This window comes from Rhododendron vialii, chromosome 1a (genome assembly GCF_030253575.1).
Source record: "Rhododendron vialii isolate Sample 1 chromosome 1a, ASM3025357v1".
Taxonomy (NCBI): Eukaryota; Viridiplantae; Streptophyta; class Magnoliopsida; order Ericales; family Ericaceae; genus Rhododendron; species Rhododendron vialii.
In genome coordinates this window covers 12175286-12195886 of record NC_080557.1, presented here as the reverse complement: position 1 = coordinate 12195886, position 20601 = coordinate 12175286, and the positions used below count along the sequence as shown (strand labels likewise).

Genomic DNA, 20601 nt, shown 5'->3' with positions numbered 1-20601 from the left:
TCATTTTATTAAAATGATATAAAATGAGGGACTCCCCTTCCCGATTGAATTTCGATGATCCGAGCCGCTCAAAGTGATTAGAACGTGATTTTAAGGGTCCCCGTGAGAAATCAGCAAAAAAAATGCCCGGAAAGGGCTTCATCCGAGCAGTTTTCATTGAACGGTTCAAAAAAAAATTGCTCGGATGACGCCCTTCCCGGTCATTTTTTTTTGCTGATTTCTTGAGGGGCCCCTTAAAATTACGTTCTGCACACATTGAACGGTTCGGATTTTCAAAATTTGATCGGAAAATGAAAGTCCCTCATTTTAACAAAATGAGGGATCCCTCACTTGAAAATTCCTCTATATATATATATATATATATATATAAAAATCCCCTTCTTATGAGGACTACCTTATTTTAATAAAATGTGGACCTCCCTTTCCCGATCGAATTTCGATGATCCGAGCCGCTCAATGTGTTCAAAACGTGATTTTAAGAGTACTTGCTAGAAATCAGCAAAAAAAAAAAAAATCGGGAAGGGCTTCATCCGAGCAGTTTTTGTTTGTTTTTTATCTAATGGTTCAAATAACAACTGCTTAAATCAAGGCATTCCCGGTCATTTTTTTTACCGATTTCTCTCAGTTATCCTTAAAATCACGTTCTGAACACATTGAGCGGCTCAGATCATCGAAATCCGATAGGAAAAGGCGAGAAATGGAAGGTCCGCATATACGGTCCTCATTTTAAGGTCCTTACCTGAAGTTTTCTGTGTGTGTATATATATATACACGGATATCGTAGATTCAAAGTTATCGCATAAAAGTTTCTTAAATGACACTTTTAATAATGTTAATTTCAAAAGAGTGATTCTTAATAATTTCCAGGCAGAAAGTTAAAAAAATAATTTAAATTAGAGTATTATGATAAAAAAAAAATTTAAATTAGATTCAAAAGCATATTGATTTTATGATTTTACAATACTAACCTTCACGTGATTTTTCCCGTGCATAGTACAAATTTGATGCTAGTGGACAGAAAACCATTGGGATCCATACAATTACATCAAACAAAACAATAGTAACTTCAATTGGCTTTCCTTCTTTAGTTTCGTGGGTCCTTAAAAAAATATTTTACATTTAATGAATGGATTGGATCGTTTATGTGGGACCCGTAATGGACTCCACATCGTGATCTGTGCATGATTTGTGTGCAAAAAATCTGTGTGTGTAGACTTACTGTTTCACAATTGAGTGTTTTCTTCCAAAAATGGTGTTTCCGGTAGTGAATAAATTGTGAGAAATTTTTTGTAGCAACAAGTTGTTATGTTTCCGATAGTAAATAACTTGTTGGGAAATGTCATATTGTTTCTGATGGTGAATAAGTTGTAGATGAGTTTGTGAGTAAAGTTATTGTAGCAATTTTTTTTTTTTTGTTGACAAGTTGTTAGTTACTGTAAAAGATATGGTAAAATGCCAAAACTTGTTGATTTGTGCCAATGACATGCTAAAAACGCCTAGGTTTTTTCTGTAAATTGCTATTGGACACTCTCTCTCTCTCTCTCTCTGTTTTCTTTTTGTTTCCCTCTTCTCGGATCCCCCTTTCTCACTGCCTGGACGTTGTGTCCACATATAGACTGAGCAACAAATCACAATTGCATTTGTTTTCTCCGCTCACCCACGTCACGTTGGGTATTTGGACGAGGTTACAAGAGCTGTTCCCCACTTTGTCCAAGTGCCAACGTGAGATTTTCCATTCAGATTTGCACCAGTCGTATTAGTTGAACATGGTAGGTTTGTAGTGTGTAAACTTTTATCGTTTATCATTGCATTTTTAACGTGTTCCACATTCATTTTTGGTGCTGGTCAATTGGCTAAGGAACTGCCAAAGATAACAACTATACTCTTCACACGTGGTACCCGTTTGGCACATCCGGGCCGTTCAAGACACTTTTGGACGGCTCGGATTGAAACCCTCTCTCCTCTCACCCCAACACTTTCTCTCTCCTTTTTCTCTCTCCAAATCCGAGCCATCAAAAAACGCAATGGACGGCTTGCACTGAGCGGGCACCACATGGTACCCACCAGGTACTGATTTTTTTTCCCTTCTCTCTACTTTCTCTCTCTATACTCTGCAAGTGGAGCAGAGTGCAGTTGGCCTCCGTTCATACTCTCATGCACAAGGATAGGGTTTGATCCCTGTAAGCTCCATCCCCTCCTCCAATTCCCCTAGGATAGTTTAATTTAGGATTAACAAATGAAAAAAAAAAAACCCTCTTTCTCTGTTAGGGTTTGTCTGCGCGGGGTTGTGTGGAGAGGCCGCCTCCCACCTCCATCTCCCCTCTCTTTCCTCTAGTCGGCCGCCCATCACCACCACGCCGCCTGCTCTTAACTCTCTCCTCTGCCTCTCACTCCTCCTTCGATCTAGTTCTACCTTTCTCCGCCTCCTTCTCTTGAAACCCGCCTCCTCCACCGCCCTCTCCCTCACCTCCTCCACCCCTTCCATTGCTATCATTGTCCTCCTCCGCGGCTTAGGTGTGGGTCAAATTAGGTGCTATGATGCATCTTGGGTAGCTTGACTTTCCTCCGGTGAATAAGTTGTTTTCTGTTTTCTATTTTTGTTATTTTCTTGTCTCCCTTCAGTTTCGGAGTGGTTTGTTCGCTGCGTTGAACTTGTCCCACTCTCTATGGGTGTTTCTGTTCCCTCAGTGAGTTGCGTGAAAGGGAGGACGGTGAGATTGGTCAAATTACCGCTACCATTCTCATTACCTTTAGCGTATTATCCTTGTGTGAAGCTTATTTTCATGTGCATTTGTGAGTGTCCACCTTTCGTCTTGGAGATCGTCCGTGTATAGCACGATCGTTGAGGTCTGTACGTGCATGTACCCAACGACGGGCTTTGGTGTTTGAAAGTCTGTAGCCGAACGCGGGCAGTTTTTCTGTTCTTTCTTGAGCAATGAAATAATCTGATAAGTTTGATATCCAATAAAAAAAAAAACAACGCGTTCGCAAAAGTAGTCTACCAAGGAGCACGAGTTATGAGGATCAAAAAAAAGGAGCACGAGTTAGGTTAGCAAGGCACCTAAACTTAGCTAAACAGAGTGCACGTGGTCCGTACTATAGGCACATGTACTAGGTTTGATTTTGTGTACCTCATCATTATTATTATTTTTTGTAACCTTTTGATGTTATCAAGCCATGCATGTGCTGAACTTATTTTAATTTCTTGCTAAATGCATGGCAAAAGAATAAAGAAAACATTAACTTGAGATTAATGTTCCTATGAGGGAGTTAACAAAATTACTACCGCCGTCCTAAAATAAATGTATGGTTTGCAATACGAGAACTTAAAAATAATACGCTTAAAAAAAAATTCAACTTCTTTAATAAATTAACAAAACTCATGGATATCTAATAGATTGTCGAAAAGAGTTTGAATTTTTCTTGACAAATTCGCATTATTTTTAAGTTTTCATTTTGCGGACCAGACATTTATTTTGTGACGAAGGGAATACGATTCAACAACTTGCAAATGGATTTACAGAGATTAACAGAAAGTTGCAGAAAACTGTGAGCGGTGAGGCGAAATGCAGCAGTGAGAGGTTATCTAACCAAATGTTTATGGATTGCGAACAAGAGTCCATAGGGAAATTTTTATAAATGGTCCCTCTAGTTTGCATGAATTTTCATTTTCGTCCCTCTAGTATCAATTGTGTTACTTTTAGTCCTATAATTTGCATTTTGTCTCAATTTCGTCCCTCTCGCTTACGGCGTTAATGAAACAAACGGAATTGGAGGACAAAATTGTCATTTCTCCTCACAGAGGGACTAAATTGAGATTTCATGCAAACTAGAGGGACTATTTCTATAATTTTGTTTTTTACTTTTGTTTTTGTAAATAAATTTAAAATACATCATATATAATATATTTCTCATCTCATTTTATATTGAATAATAAAAAATATGTTGAAATTTTTTAAAATTTTTATTATATACATCACAAAAAATATGAGAAAACTCGAAAAACAACCTTTATATTAATTGTCTTGGTCTTGTATTTTTTTTTCAATTGAATTTTCACTATCGTTATTTTTTTTTATCACATAATTAAAAAGAAAAAGTTGTTCAGTAGTATTTAGAAATCTTGTAATTGTGTTTAATTAAGCAATAAAACACTATTAAATATTAAGAGATCAAATACATTAAAATATGGGTATAAGTGTATTTATTTTGGGACTTACTCATAAGATCAATCATATAACAAATAAACACGGATTTTAAACATTTTTTTATTGGGTGAAAAAATAAGAAGATTATAAGAACATGATACAAAGACATTAGCTAAGGGGTTGATTTGTGCATTTTCTAATATTTTTGTAATGTGTAATGAAATATAAATTTTTCAATATAATTTGATTACCCAATAAAAAATAATTCTGTTGTCAAATACATTACTTATGGTCTTTTTTTATTTTATTTGAAAAAAACGAAAGTAAAATGTAAAATTTTAAAAATAATCCCTCTGGTTTGCATAAAATTTCAATTTGGTCCCTCTGTGAGAGAAAATGACAATTTTGCCCTTCAATTCCGTTTGTTTCATGGACGGCGTCAGGGAGAAGGACGAAATTGAGATGGAATGAAAATTATAGGGTTAAAATTGATACAATTAATAGTAGAGGGACGAAAATGAGAACTCGTACAAACTAGAGGGACCATTTTTAAAATTTTCCCGAGTCCATATCCATTCCCTAACAATTTCCGAAGAGTTCATGTAGCTTTATTCAATACTCTCTCCGTTCCTAAATGAGATTCCATTTTCACTTTTTCCTGTAATTTTTATTTTGTTTATATCTTTTAATTTATAATATTTTTTATAATTTTAAAAATTGTCTAATAAAATCATAATTGAGATCTATCAAACAAGATTCACATTAGATATTTTTAGCATTATATATTAAAAGATAAAAAAAATAATTTTTCGAAGCGTCCGAAATGGTAATATGAACTCTCATTTAGGAACGGATGGAGTAATTCTTTCACAAATCTATATCTGTACATTCAAAGTTTTCAAATAAATTTTTTTTTTAAAATTACACTCTGAATTACAATGAGAATTCAAAAGAGTGATTCCTTAATACATTAATCAAGGCAGAAAATGATTTATAGTCATATTCCATTTTGTGATTGTACATAACTAAAACTGATCACATGATTTTCTCCCCATTTTGTGATTTTCTTGCTAAATGGCAAAAGAAAAAAGAAAACATTAACTTGAGATTAATGTTCGTATGAGGGGAGTCAAAAAAAATTACTACCACCGCCCTAAAATAAATGCCTGGTTCGCAATACGAGAACTTAAAAATAATACGTTTAAAAAAAATTCAACTTCTTTAATAAATTAACAGAACTCATGGATATCTAATAGATTGTTGAAAAGAGTTTGAATTTTTCTTGACAAATTCGCATTATTGTTAAGTTTTCATTTTGCGGACCAGATATTTATTTTGGGACGGAGAGAATACGATTCAACAACTTGCAGATGGATTTACAGAGATTAACAGAAAGTTGCAGAAAACTGTGGGCGGCGAGGCAAAATGCAGCATTGAGGGGTTATCTAACCAAATGTTTATGGATTGCGAACAAGAGTCCATATCCGTTCCCTAACAATTTCTGAAGAGTTCGTGTAGCTTTATTCAATACTCTCTCCGTTCCTAAATGAGAATCCATTTTCACTTTTTCCTGTAATTTTTATTTCGTTTATATCTTTTAATTTATAATATTTTTTATAATTTAAAATTTGTCTAATAAAACTAATATAATTGAGATCTATCAAACAAGATTCATATTTAATAATTTTAGCATTATAGATTGAAAGATAAAAATAGTAATTTTTCGAAGCTTCCGGAATGGTAATATGGACTTTCATTTAAAAAAAAACAGAGGAAGTAATTCTTTCACAGATCTATATCTGTGCATTCAAAGTTTTCAAATAAATTTTTTTTTAAATTACACTCTTAATTACAATGAGAATTCAAAAGAGTGATTCCTTAATACATTAATCAAGGCAGAAAATGATTCATAGTCATATTCCATTTTGTGATTGCACATTACTAAAACCTTCACATGATTTTCTCCCCAAATGCATGGTACAAATTTGATGCTAGTGGACAGAAAACCACTCTGAACCATACAAATACATCAAACAAAACAAATTCAATACTCCCAGTAACCATTTTTGACAAAAACAAAAACAATAACGTTGGGTTCGTCTTTTCCTTAAAATTGCATCTCAGGATTTGACCGTTGTAACGGCCGTAATGCTTTGGTACCCTTTTTTCCCTACTTCGCCATAATGGTCCCCGAGACTTCTGACACCCCTCTCTAACAAGCATGTCAGCACCATTTCTTTCCATGCATGCGACACCATTACACGCGGTAGAGTCGAGCTTGTTTCCCTCGATTCTGAGCGGTCCACGTACACAGTCTCAACCTAAATCCTCAAATAGGCTGTGCTCATCTAACGGCCACGGTCTCTCGTAGCCCAATTCGGCCGCCCAACCCACTACTACTTCTTTCTCTCCCGGAAATACCCTTCCTTCTTAACAAGGTAAAGTATTCGGTACCTGTTCATTCTAAACTTCTTTTGTATTTCTGGGATGATGCGGTTTGTTGGGAAAAAAAAAACTTTTTGATATTTCTTATTTCAAAAATAATTGCACTCTTTTTTGAATTTTGTTAGATAAATGTTAGTACATTTTTTAGAATTAATAATTCGTCTCCATAAAAAGAGTGGAAATATTAAAACTATTATGATCAAATTGTAAAAAAATCACTAAAGACGATAAAATACCAAACATTTGATTTTTATTTTATTTTAAGTGTCGTCTCATATGATTTTTTTTTTTAAATATTTCGATTCACATTTATGGTTTTCTAATTTCTATCATCGAGAAAATGATGAATACCATAAGATACAACGAAAAACTAAATAATAAATTACGAAAAGTTAAAAATGAGTTGATCTATGTCAACAAATGTTTGTGTATAGACAGCTTTGTGGGATCTAGTTGCTCGGTTAAAAATGAGATTGGATCATTCACGTGAAACCCTAAGTGAATTCTACAAAATCGTTAGTGCAAAATGTGTGCACAGGGCATTTGTAGCTTTTTGAAAAGGCATAATTCTAAGGAAATTGACGAAATGGATACCAATGGGGTACTGGGCACACGAGGCTTATTCTGAATCTCACACAGATGATTTGTGCCGTTCAATAATTTTTTTAAAAATTGAGCTAGTCCATGAAAAATTAGCTCAATTCGATATGCATAAATGCTCGATCCTATCTTCCATTTTTTATTCAAATTTCAAACCAACAAAATGGATACTGATGGAGTACCGACTGGCATACGGGGCCCATTTCGGGTCCACAAGAATTGGTTCAATAATTTCTTTTGAAAAAAATATCGAGTGAACTTGTAAAAAATCAGCTCAATTTAATATATATAGGTGCTCAATTTAATTTTTCATTTTTTTAATTCAAATTTCAAGATACGTATAGACGGGTTCCCAATAAAAAAACTTCGTACTGTACGAAAAAGTATGCGGCACTAGTGAAGTACGAGTATGAGGTCAATTTTGTCCAATAAAAAATTGATGACTTTTGAAAATTTGTTAAGACCCCTGTCGTGTACTCGCATTCAAGCGCACGTCTCTCTCTCTCTCTCTCTCTCTCTCTCTCTCTCTCTCTCACACACACACAATAAGTATATGCAGAGGGGAATATAAAAGTGGATCTAATCTAGTAGTTATCAACTAATTGCTTCTTTTAAAAGCAATTTGAGCTTCCGAGACCATCGACGACGAACAGAGATCAACTACTATGTTGGACGGAATTCTAGGGCGAGGGTTTACCTCCAAATGGTTACTCTTTCTCTCTCTCTCTCTCTCTCTCTCTCTCTCTCTCTCTCTCTCATATACATATATACATATACATATATGTCTGTACGGCGTTGTTGATTAGCGCATGGTGGTGCAGCAAGTCGTTGATCAAGCCGACGAGGACTCGAATCGAGCTGATGCGGAGGAGGGAGGAGGCGACGCAGAGGTTTCTCAAGGGAAATCTGGCTAAGCTGCTGTCTAACGGCCTCGACATCAACGCCTACGGAAGGGTAAAGCCAAATTGAACTACTCAACGATCCACTGTCCGTTCTTTTACGTCGTCGTTTCTGTTACCTATTTGATCTGATTCTTGGTTTATTGATTTATCGTGGTATACTGTTGATCTGTTCTTTTGTTTGTTTAACCCGAGAGAATTTTGGAGTAACAAAACGAAGTTTGGAATATCATCACGTGTTAAAAGTCATTAGCATGATTATTGAAATCTGACACTTTAATTTTTAATTTTGTATGAGGAGTTTAACTCTCCGTTTTTTTTTAATAAACGTGCTCTTAAGTCGGTTTGTCTATCGTTTGTCTATCGTATTAGATGGTTGATCCGAAGAAAACTTTCAATGCAACGGGCAACGGTTATTTGTAACAGCTCTTTCACATGGGTGGGACCTACACATACATGGGGCCCACATTATGTGAGACGACGTTACAAACAATCGAGTTGATGCAGAATTTTCTTTCAATGATCCGGTCTTTTGTTTGTTTTACTGGAGAGAAATTTGGAGTAATAAAAAGTAAAAATAGAAGTTTAGAATCTCACGTGTTAAAAATCATTAGCAAGATTATTCAAAATCGGATTACATCACTTTCTTTTCTTTTCTTTTCTTTTTTTTCTATGATGGTTTTCGCTCTCGAGATTTATATTTATAAATGCACTTAAAATTTGTGTCGCAGACTTGCATGCACTTGTGTTTAGAATTACATGAGACATGATTTGCAAATCACACTCGAAAGACAAAGTCGGAGTGCACTTGTAAAAAGAAGTGGAGAGAGAAAATAATTCCTTCACTTTCTATTCTATTCCCCTTCATTTTGAGTGCAACTTTTAAGGATTGCACTTAGATTTTAGACTAGTTATCCAGTTATCCTATGCCGTAATAAATCTTGAATTTGTTCCCTGGGGGATTGTTATCATCTTGCTTTATTCACATATATGCCTGAAGCTCCGATTGACTGCTTCAAGTAGCAAGATCATATCTACTTTTCTTACGTTACCAAAAAAGCTTTGATTATTCTGTACAGCAAAGATAATGTACTACTGAAAAAAGGGATATAGCTAATAGAGTTTTCAGGGAGTTTGTTTTGATCTTCCAAGGGCTGCTTTTACTCTTCATACTTAGTTTGTCTGTTTTTCTTAGTTCCATGTTCATTTCTCAAGTTCATTGCTGCCCGTGAGTGGTATTTACTGGAGACATGGTAGTAAACCGTGGGTACTGTGCAGATCTTGAAGAAGAGACATGTATATATGCTATTTTTCTTCTTTAAAACTCACTTGGTATTCAGAAGCAGCAGTTTTCTTTGAAATCATTTAAACTTTGAGCTTGATCAGCTGAGGTGTGCATCCGCAAATCCGTGGTTTCTGTTTCTTTTGTGACATCTTAAACTTCTTATTATAAGAATCATCTTGCATTTAAAATTTATTTCAACATCTATGGAAGAGAATCATGTTTTTTATTTCATCTGCTAAAGACTCGAGCATTGGAATTCATGCCTAATTTGTTCTTCTCTCAAGACTGTGATTTGGTAAATTGGTGATGTCATGCACTACGTTGGAAGCGTTAGATATTTGCAAACGATGCTTTGCCTCGCTCAAAAAGGCGGAAAACGCGGAATTGTATTCTCGTGCTGAACAGGATGAAACAAGAGTGGGTAGTAGTTCTAATTTGTTAAAGATTCTTTGTTAAGGTGTTATCCCCTGCTCCTTTAATTTCACACACTTATCTTTGACCAGTGATTATGAAGGAAACATGTTTGTAATTGCCAATCCTGTATGCACGCTGTAATTTCAACTTAAAGAACAGAATTGACTTAAGCCATATTGATCTTGCCATTCATTTTTAGGATGAAATTTGACATTCTTTAGCTGTCGTTTTAGTATGTACTATTGAGAGATCTCTTATGATGGTATTGTTTTATGTGAGGAGGTGAACAGACTGAAGAATATATTGCTGGATTGAACCTCTTGTCATGTTATGACTTCATCGAGCAGTCCTGTGAATTCATATTGAAGCAGCTTCGTGTCGTCCAAAAACAGAGGTGTGGGCAGATTGCAGTGGACTGTTCATAAAATCTACATTTTTTACTTTGCGATAGTAGACATTATCTGCGATTATGTTGCCCATTATATTTGTACAGACTGTCCTTGTTTTATATCTTGGCTTGTGGGACAAAGCATAATGCATGAAAGTACCAAGAAAATGGATGTGCCCCACTCCCAACTGGATGTTGGATATTTTTATAGTCTAGTGGAGTTTAAGTTTAGATTGTACATACTATAGGAAAACATATAAAATCATCACTTTTTATATGAACTTGTGTATTAACGTCTTGAAGTTAATGATGTCAAACATGCTGAAAACTATGTGAAGCTAAATGGGGAGAAATTAGAGACGGAAAATACTGCTAGAAACATACTATCCTTATGTTACTTGTAATCCACCTGTTCAATGTGCTATCTCACTTTTATTTCCTGGTCTCTGACTCTTTTTATATCTAATCCAGTCATGTTTGTGTTAGGACAATACATCACCTTCTAGGTGTATACAGTGGATAGATTAAGGTAATAAGTAGTGTCCGTCCTGATTCCGTCAGGAAGATAAACATATGCTGTGCAGTGAAAGATTGGGTGCTGTGATATGTGGTCTTTGATTGAAGTCATTTGGGATTAAATTGAACTTTGAACTTGCTCCATTATTTTCTTTCCAGGGAATGCCCAGAGGAATGCAGGGAGTCTGTGGGATCCCTGATGTTTGCTGCCGCAAGGTTTTCTGATATGCCTGAGTTACGCGAACTCAGAGACACATTTCAGGAGAGATACGGAAGTTCTCTGGAACATTTCGTAAATCATGAGGTGATTTTTGAGAGATATACCCTAACTAATATAATGAAGAATTCATAGTTTCGATTCTCCTCCTAACCTCCTCGATGTTTTCGTCAGTTTGTTGAGAAAATGGCTTTGAAACCTCCCACAATGGAGAAGAAACTCCAGTTGTTACAAGACATAGCATTAGAATTCTCGTTAAATTGGGACTCCAAGGGTTTTGAGCAGAGGATGGATAATCCCCCTGCATTTGCACTGGTATGTCCTTTAGTTTTTTAGCCTTTTCATCTCAGGACATTCTTCCTTCTATCATAACGTCAAGGGGATTGTGTCTGTCCTTGAATCTTCAACCACTTTTAGTAAATTTATCTTCACATGGGAATCCTGTTTCAAGACTTCATTCGAGCCTAAATTGTTCTGCATCTTCTCCGAAAATTTTGCAGGACCAACCAAAGAAATACATGTCTGTACACGGTAATGATGAGAAATTCAAATTACCTATTAGCATGGAAACAGCCACAAAGACTGATAAACGAAATGAATTGTCTAAAGGGAGGACAGAGCCTACAAAGGACATGCGCAATTGCAAGGAAGATAGTTTCTTGAAGAGAGATGAGTTGGACCGTCAGTTCTTGAGAAGAGAGGAATTGACTGGTGATAGGGATAAGCCACTTACTCCGAAAAGAGACAACAATGGTATTCCCTATCAAGGAAGACGAGAACTTGTTGCAGAAAAGCATGATTCTCTGAATGGGAAAGAGGATAATGCCCTAAGAATAGTTAGACCAGGCCATTCACCACGCGGGAAAAGGACAGAATTTGTGGAGTGTGGATATGAGGTGCAGAATGGTATGATGAACATTGTCTCCAAACGAGATGGTCAGGCCCCCGTAACAGATAGAAAGCCAGAAGTCACTGCAAGAGTTACAACAGTCCCATCAGCTGGTAATAGCCATTATGGTCGACCAGAAATGGCTAACCCAAGAAGCTCAATTCAGGAGGAAGAAACGGAGAGGTTGAAGTCGTACCCAAGTAACGCCCTACCTCCACCATACCTGAAATCAAAAGATAAATTCGTACCTCCACCCTATATAAAGTCAAAAGATGGAAATTGTGGAGCTAGTACAGAAGCTAAGCATGCCAGTTTTGAGTTTGATGGTACTGCTGTGAACCCTTCAATGCGTAACAGAGACGGTGTGGTGCTAAGGTCAGAGAAGGCCCATAGAGAATCAGATCATTCAAGCCTTGAGGACCAAGTTGTTGGATCCACGGAGAGAGTTCTACCGTATCGGAATGATATACCGCTGCCAAGGCCAAGATCAATTAGGAGAAAGCCCTCCAAATTGTCATCCAATCGTGATGATCTTGGTAATAGCGAAGATGCCGCAGGAAAGGGAAGTTCAAGTAGCAGAAGAAGGGACGACCCAAGAAGGGGTTCGCCAATCTTGTTTGAAGAGGACCAATATTGGAAAGATGAAGAGGAAAGGAAGATAGATAAACTCCTGCTACATTACAGTACGAAACCATCAACCTTTGACCCAGACAAACTAAGGAGAAAGTCTAGACCTCATGCTTCGGACCAGATACCTGCTGCAGTTGGTGAGACATCTCATTATAGAATAGCAGGCCGCAATACGGTGGAAGCGATGGTTCCTCTTCCATCAAGATCTGTTTCTCTCCCTCGTGAGCCAACTGCTATGCCAGAGGTAGTAAAAAATTATACTCGTGCCAATTCCTTTCAGCCGGAGAAGCATGTACATCCCAAATTACCAGACTATGATGATTTGGCCGCCCGGTTTGCTGCCATGAGGGGGCGGTGAAGGGGGAAAAGCAATCACAAATTCAGGGTTTAGTACCATTGTTTACTCACATGACTGTCTGTATCCATTAGTTCCCGTAAATTCTCCTACAAGTATTCTTCCATGCTTGGACCTACAAGTACATGGCTTTGCAATTCAATTACCAAACCGGAGCTGTTTTTCTCTCTTGTATGCAGTTGCCACATATAGGGAGTTTGATTTCCTTTCCTCTGCTGTTTGGTTTAGTGGTTGTAACAATTAACAAAACATTAGATACGACATTTTCCAGATTAGTACCTAGTATGTGAGTTGAGATTGAGATTGGTGCTATCTTCGTACAGTATTCACTAATAATAGTTGTTTGAAAGATGATTTTGGTGCCAAAATTTACGGTGGAGGATTGGCGATGCCATTTGGTTTCTGCTTGGATTTTCACCAGGTAGTCGTTGCTCTTTATGTCGGATCCAAGTAGTTGGTCACAGTATTTGGTTAAAGACACATTTGCAAGATTTTTTTCTTTTTCCCTGATAACTCATATGTATGGACCAGCTTATTATTTGCTGATGAAGGCGCCATTGCCTTCGGTTTGGCTTAGTTTGATTCGCTTCCACATTGTGCTTAATTTAGACGGGTTCTCTTTATTTTCTTGTTCCCACACCATGTTCAGGTTTATTTTCGCGCACCTCAAGTAATACACGGGAGATTAATTCCACTAATCGGGTGTTTATGAACAGGAATCTCCCATCCACTAGCTGGGTGTTCTTTACAAACAGAGTAATTATTCTACATATTGAGCACCGTCAATGGGTGTTCTAACATTCTTTTGCACTATATATTTTTGTGGGATTTATACACTTAGTATTGAACCACCAAAAAATGTATGGTGAATAAGGGCGTCGTGCTCCAAAACTATGTAATGATTTTTCCTACTTATGAGAGAACCTGACTTCATTAATTGCATGTACTTTTTGTTCCAAATAAGGCTGCTATCGGTTTTTGGGGTGGGTGCTACACATTAATGGTGAGAGTGAAAGACTAGTCAAAATTAGTCTGCTCAATTAAGGCTCAGAAAACAACGCTGCCGACGCCGGTCACATACCGACAGCTATGCAAGGCTCACTCCAAGCCCCACACGGATAACCTGACACACTGGCACCTAAGTGCCTCTCACGACCGTTTGAGCTACAACTCATGGCCATTTGTGGTGGATTTATCAAGGGGGGAAATGGTAGGAAAAACCTTGGCATTTTGTAACCTCATTATCTTTCTTCTCATCTTTTCCTGCAACTTTTCCTTCCCTTCATAAATCCCTACAAAACTATAGGAGATACATAACCAGCCATGGTGCGTACTAGCAAATCTCCTAGTTCTAAGGTCACAAATACATTCTAGCATCTTTATTCTTTTTCAGTTCAATGTTACCATCTTGTATAACTTGGGCACGTAAAACGAATTCGATTGTGTCACAAATACATCAGTTTATTTACATACAAACCAATATTCAGAACACATGGCTTCTACAAAGCATCGCGTGTGCTTAACTTCGATCAGCCAAAACGAAATTTCCATCTTCCCGAATCAATATCCTTGCAAACAATTCTGGAGCACCTGTTTATGTTAAACAGGTGGAAGAAAAATGATGTTTAAGTGTGATAAACCATAGAAAAATAGCTTCCAGATAAGTACTTTCAATACAGAGAATATGATTTGCAGCTTCATACCAGCAAGTGATGAATCACTTCACAAGTACAATAACTTTTCAGGAAAATCCAAGGATTACAACCGAGAAAAACACTTACTGTTTCTCTTCACAAATGCCGGGATCAGCTGGAACAACAAAATCCTCTTTGCCCTTCTTGTGATCTTCTTCTCTGTAATTTCATCCCGCCCGGCTTGGTAGGGGAAGCTTTTGCCAATCTCTTTCCTGCAAGAGATAAATAATTATAAGCAACAACAGATGCTTGTATATGAAGGCTTGAATAAATGAATACCAGCCAATTGAAGCAAAGAAAAGACAGTGCCAGGTATTAGACCTCTTCAGTCCTTCGATTAATGCAAAAGATCTCTTTTGAAAAACTTTTTGGCCTTTAAGCAACAGATATTGTCTAAAATATACCTGAACTGCAAAATGATAAGCAATGAATGTACTCACCGATTTCATAGAAAAGCTCATTGACATTTTGTGCAGTTTTTGCAGAAGTTTCTAGGAACATCAATCTATTATCTTTAGCATATTGCTCTCCTACCTGCAATATTAAGGATTTGAAATGTGATTTCAATAACTTAGATAAATATATGAAAGAGCATCGTCCAAAAAAAAAACAGCAATACACGCTTGATAACTTAGAGAAACGGGGGATTGACGCGTTTGTAGAGAAAGATCACGACCTTGATGCATGAAAGTAAATGAACCAGCAGGCCAACAAATAGCTTCGGTTCTAAATACAAGATGAAGGGATGCGAAATGGTGAAGGCGCAATATGCGGGGTTCAGATGGCTAGTTTTGTCAAGAAAAGAATAAGATATGTGCCTCCAGAAACATTGAAACGTGTGTTTAATTTCCAAAGAGAGAAAACAATAATTATTAGTTGAAAGGACCCAAGCTCATCAATATATTATCAATGACGTCTTTAATTTGCTAATACAGATTGGTGAATTTTTGCTTAGAACTTTGAATGTTAATGAGCTGTGAAAATAATGCAGACAACTTGTGAGGGTGATGTGTTTTCTCCATCTCACCAATTGGAAAAGAACCAAATTAGTCCCAATAAGAGAACCTTGAAAATTTAGAGAGTAAACAAGTGAAGAAACGATCATACAGCAAGGTGCAACATTACCAATGTGGACCAACTCATGCACAATTAGTGCATAGGAGCAACAAGAGGGGGCAAAATTCAAAAGTTGAGGCCGTAAGAAAGGGTATGCTTGACTTGAATTGTCGAGGAATAGTTTCACGAAGAGCAAAGTGGTGAAGAATGATCTAAAACCGACTACGAAACAACTTTGGATTTTATCCTTTAGAGTCAAACTGAAAGAAGAAAAAATAATAGAAAATACAGTGGTGATCTTCCAAGCAAAACTAGCACACCCAGGAGTCATGGGAGGAAGTTTTCAATAACAGGTGGCCCTTTCTTGCATTGGTACTGGTGAAACAGGGAAGGATAATATGAAAGAGAATATACACCAATTTAAAAATTAACATGCATATTTCTCTTGATCCATGATTCCATGAACCCATACAAATTTTCTTTATATATCGATGAATCATAACATGAAGATAGGCAACGCAAAGAAGATGAGTAGAATACCTCATTCTCAACCTGTCTTTTTGCTTCCAAGTCAGCCTTATTAGCCACTAAAACTGTTACCAAGTTTGGATTACCTACAACAGCAAAAGGTTACCTTTTATTACCTGTTAGATAAGCAAAGAGCCAACTTAAACACTGAGTTAGGTACTTAGTCCGTACTGATATGATGAAAGATGTAACTAGCGGTACAATTTCAGATGTAATTAGTGGTGGCAATTTCAGGTAATGCATATATGCCGAGGAACTAAAGAATGTCCAATTTCGAAGATATGAACCATCTACGGAAGTTTGTATACCATGATAATTCCAACACAATTTAGAAATGCTATCAGTCCCTCTCCTTGAAATTTAATGGAAAACCTAATTTGAGAAAACAAAAACAAGAAGGATCTAAGTGATGTTTTTGCTCTACTCTTGTCAATCCTGCTTTAGTGGAGTCTAAATCAAGCGACGAAAAATATCTTCCCAGATTTTTGTAGAACACCATATATTATCTTGTGGCAACAACTCTACAAGCAAACATGCCTACTTTTATCACCACAAGCAATAATAATTCTGGTTCCAACCAATAAAGATGTGGATACTGTCAGTTGGTGCAGTTATATTATTATTGCTCATTGCACATAGCCAAGTTATACTTATCGATATTTCATCACTTTATCTTCTATTGAAGCCAACCTCAACCATCTGACAAATTTGTTACTTCCTTAAGCAGTTGAGCAATACTTTCAGTTTTATTTGGCTGTCCACTGTTCTAAAATACAGCCCGCATGCTTATAGTTGTCTTGTTGAAAGTTCCTTTTACATATGCACATCTAGATGCTACAATAAATCCTTCTCAAAAAAGTCAAACCACGATTGAGTGTATCTTACTTTTAGTGTAATGTACCCTCAACATCAATCTCTTTCTCTGAATGTACAATAAATCCTACATGTCAAAATCATTCACTCTTTGCCCTTCAGTATCAACTAGCCATCAACATTAATACACTCTCTTTGCATTCCGGATTTGACTAAAGTTAAATTCCATGCATCCCATAATTCCAACTCTAACCTTATTTGTCTTAATCCCTCTTGATTCTACACCTTCTCACCCGGCTTTTAACCTAGCATTTACCTCTACTTCTGTTGCACCAATAGATTTCATCAACCACTACATTGAGCTGCTAACTGCTGTTGCCAATCTACTATGGTGATGGAGATATTGCTGGTATCTCCTCCGAGTATTAATATAATTGCTGCAAACATACCTCCCATCAAAATGACTCATTTCCTAGCTGCCATTCATGTCTCTAAGCATCCTATCATGGGCTATCTCTAAGCCTATAAAATCTATATGCATATGTTTCTCATTAACTATGTTGACCTCTAAGGCAATCTAACGTCTAAACTAATTCTCTTACTCTAGTTCCACGTCTCAATCTGTTCTTTTTCATTCATTAACTTCATAGCTTGCAGCATTATAGTATTGGAACTATAATAAAAAAAAAAACTTGTGCTTTGAAGTTGGCTAAAAGGTGTGCATTAATTGGACTTTTGTGTGGGGGGCAATTGTAAATTCATTACGTCATTGGAAAGTTAAATATAACCTTTTGTTTGAAGATATACTCACAAAGCGTGCCATCAAAGATTCAAAACTGAGCTAAATGGTACACCACAATAAGGATCACAGGATACTAGATGAAGATGGTTTGCCAGAGAAGAAAATCTAAAGGAACAATAAATGACAACTACACCAGACAATACCACAGCAAGTACTACAAACTTCATCCCACACTCAAATTCAAATGCTTAAGGGTTCAAAAGGAGGAAAAATATTCGGTCTAAGGGATATCAAGAACGCTGAGTGGCATGGCTCTATATCTCAGCCCATAAAAGCCCTCAGCTCAGGGTGCATGGCACAGATTCAGGTAATTTACCTTGCCTTTGTAGTTCTCGCACCCACTTTTTGCCTCGTACAAAAGAATCCTGAAGCCAAAGCACCGAGTGAATGTTTGGTTAAATGATATCCAGTATTTCAAACTAACAAATATGTGAGTATTAATGCTTTTGTACAAGAAAAAAATGGCCAACAGATCCTCTGTTAACACAATGCAAGTACTGAAGCTTTTTTAGTGACATGAAATGAAAGTTCCAAAACCTTTAGACGGATATAAGTATAACTATAACACCAGATATCATCATCCTGTTCAAAAAAGAGACTGATCTGACAGACTCTTAGAAAAAAAAATGGATGTGTTGTGTCAATAAAAGAGACACCCTATTACTAAAGCAGAAGCAAGATATAGCATGTGCAAATACTCCACTTCAAAAGAGCAAGGACGAAAAAGGGAAATCTATGAGCTTTTGTTCTTTGACTTGGCAAGATGGACATGTATTCTGGGACATTCAAAACTGGACATGTATTATGTGAAGGAGGGAGTAGCAAATCACAATTCAAAAACCAGTTTATAATAGCAAATGGAATCATATATGAACATCTGCATTAAAAAGCCACTAGGGAGTAGTAGTTTGATAAATAACCTACCATGCTGGTGATGTCATAGACCACAACAGCAGCAGCTGCACCACGGTAGTACATTGGAGCTAAACTATGGTAACGTTCTTGTCCTGCTGTGTCCCATATGTCAAACTTAATCGTACCCTCGTTTAGTGACAAAACCTGAGTGAAGAAGGCCGCTCCGATGGTTGACTCCTGCAGATTATATCCATGTCAAGGGGCCTGCAAAAGAGAAGGTGTCGAACGGAACAAACTAAGAACCAATAAAAGACAGACAGTAGAGTGAACCTGGAATTCATAAAACTGGCCTTTGACAAATCTCAAAACCAAACTGGTTTTTCCTGCTCCCATGTCGCCAAGTAATACCTGGGAAAGTAAGGTTAGCAATGTTAGAATGTCAAGTAGCATAGCCATCAATTGGCTGAGCAATCAATTTCAAAAGAGAGGTACAAGAAGGAGCTTCATAATGATATTCCGAAGTACAAAACTCGTTTGATGTTAAACTCAACTGGTAAAACGAGGAGCAAATCAATAGGAGTCTAAAACCAATGCAATTTAATAGTAGTACCTCTTTGCCGCTATGGTATCTCCTCCTTCAATCAATTTTCATCATCCCACTCAAACGCAATTCCATGGTATGAATTTCAATAGTAGGTATCCTCCAACAAAAACACCAAAAACTCAAGGATCACGGCAGGCGTTATCTAAACTCTTCCTATGGGGAAGATTTTGATTGTGTTTGGAATGTCTAAAAAAGCCCTCTTTTTTTCCCCTCTCTTGGAAAAAGTTCAGTGCCAAGAGGCCTTTGGCCCAACGGCATGTGGTTGGAAGGGAAGTGCACATTTGTGAGACCATAATTAGTCGGGATGCATAGGGGAGTCGAACTACGAGCACAGAAGAGCGTGGTACCGCTGCTCATCTCTAAAGTAAAGGTAAGATTCTTAGCCCTCTTGGCATCAGGGGTGCACTTACTTAGGTGCTAGAAGTAAGGAGGTCAGGAGTTCAATTCCTCTAAGATGCTATTCTAACTATTAACTTTCGCCGGGCAAAAAAATGAAAAAAGTTCTGCTAAGACACAAAAAGGGCTCAAATTTGATTCTTTACCACCTAATCTACCCATTGTATTATAGCTTTGGCTTTAAAATTCAGATTGTTCTTTTTCTTCTCTCTTTTTTGTTTGTGTGTGTGTTGTGAAAGGCTAGGTGAACTTGGAATAAACACCGATCCACTTGGGCTGGCAAGTTCAAAATCAAGATGTTCAAACCTCCACCAAATTTATTCTTACGGCAGTAGGCGTACAAACAAATCCATCAGAACACCACTTCTCTTATTGAAGATATCGAAAGCCCAACTAACGTACAGGAATTTAATAACAAATTTCATTTTTTTTGTTGAAAACAATTCAAATAGTTGTTCCAGTTAAGATCAGAAACCAAAATCTTCACATGAACTCAAAAATTCACAACTGATTGAAGTTCACAACCAATTGACAATCTACGGTTTGATATGAAGACTCCGTAAGCGAATTGAATTGAAGAGCATACGAAATGGAAATTGAAGTAAAAAAAGTTAATAGAATCGTGAAAATAAAGGGAAAGACATACCCACCAGCTTGGCTTGTACGTTCTTGTTTCCTGTCCTCGCCATTCGATCGTATTCCGGAAATCCCACAGAGGGAGAGAGAGAGAGAGCGCTCTAGAAAGAGAGAGAGAGAGAGAGAGAGAGAGAGAGAGAGAGAGAGAGAGAGAGAGATGGATAAGTTGACAACGAAACGCGGTACACCAGCTTCTACTTTTTCTATATCTATGCGAGAAGTGATGAGAGAGAGAGAGAGCGCGGGGGAAATGAACGTTAGGTTTGATTTCTGTTTGACTGGTAAGTTAGTTTTGCTCAGCTGTAATCCAACGGATTATCTCTTCTTCTTTTTCCTTTTCCAATTTAAGAAATAAGTACTCCGTCCGACCATTTTTTAGCGTTCACTGCGGATCTGCGTGTTATTTTCAATTGCTTAAATTTTTCGACGTA

The 20601-nt window shown here is 37.1% G+C and overlaps 2 protein-coding genes across 4 annotated transcripts; one reads left to right on the top strand and one right to left on the bottom strand.

Annotated features, from left to right (window-relative positions):
- Positions 1-7682: 7682 nt before the first annotated feature.
- LOC131302125 (uncharacterized) lies at positions 7683-13098 on the top strand. Of its 2 annotated transcripts, XM_058328759.1 has the most exons (6): positions 7683-7899; positions 8015-8147; positions 10082-10185; positions 10855-10999; positions 11087-11227; positions 11413-13098. In XM_058328759.1, the coding sequence occupies exons 1-6, from the start codon at positions 7859-7861 to the stop codon at positions 12787-12789; spliced, it is 1941 nt and encodes a 646-aa protein (XP_058184742.1). In that variant the 5' UTR covers positions 7683-7858; the 3' UTR covers positions 12790-13098. The 2 variants fall into 2 exon arrangements, with proteins under 2 accessions (XP_058184742.1, XP_058184744.1); XM_058328761.1 differs by lacking the exons at positions 7683-7899; positions 8015-8147 and adding an exon at positions 9662-9798.
- Positions 13099-14141: 1043 nt separating this feature from the next.
- Positions 14142-20361, bottom strand: LOC131302180 (ras-related protein Rab5-like). 2 transcript variants are annotated; one of them, XM_058328765.1, is made up of 8 exons: positions 20185-20361; positions 18865-18942; positions 18604-18771; positions 17996-18044; positions 16077-16150; positions 14921-15014; positions 14568-14692; positions 14142-14376 (listed from the first exon to the last, which is right to left on the bottom strand). In XM_058328765.1, the coding sequence occupies exons 1-7, from the start codon at positions 20221-20223 to the stop codon at positions 14592-14594; spliced, it is 603 nt and encodes a 200-aa protein (XP_058184748.1). In that variant the 5' UTR covers positions 20224-20361; the 3' UTR covers positions 14142-14376; positions 14568-14591. The 2 variants fall into 2 exon arrangements, with proteins under 2 accessions (XP_058184748.1, XP_058184749.1); XM_058328766.1 differs by lacking the exon at positions 20185-20361 and adding an exon at positions 19145-19554.
- Between the last annotated feature and the right edge of the window lie 240 nt (positions 20362-20601).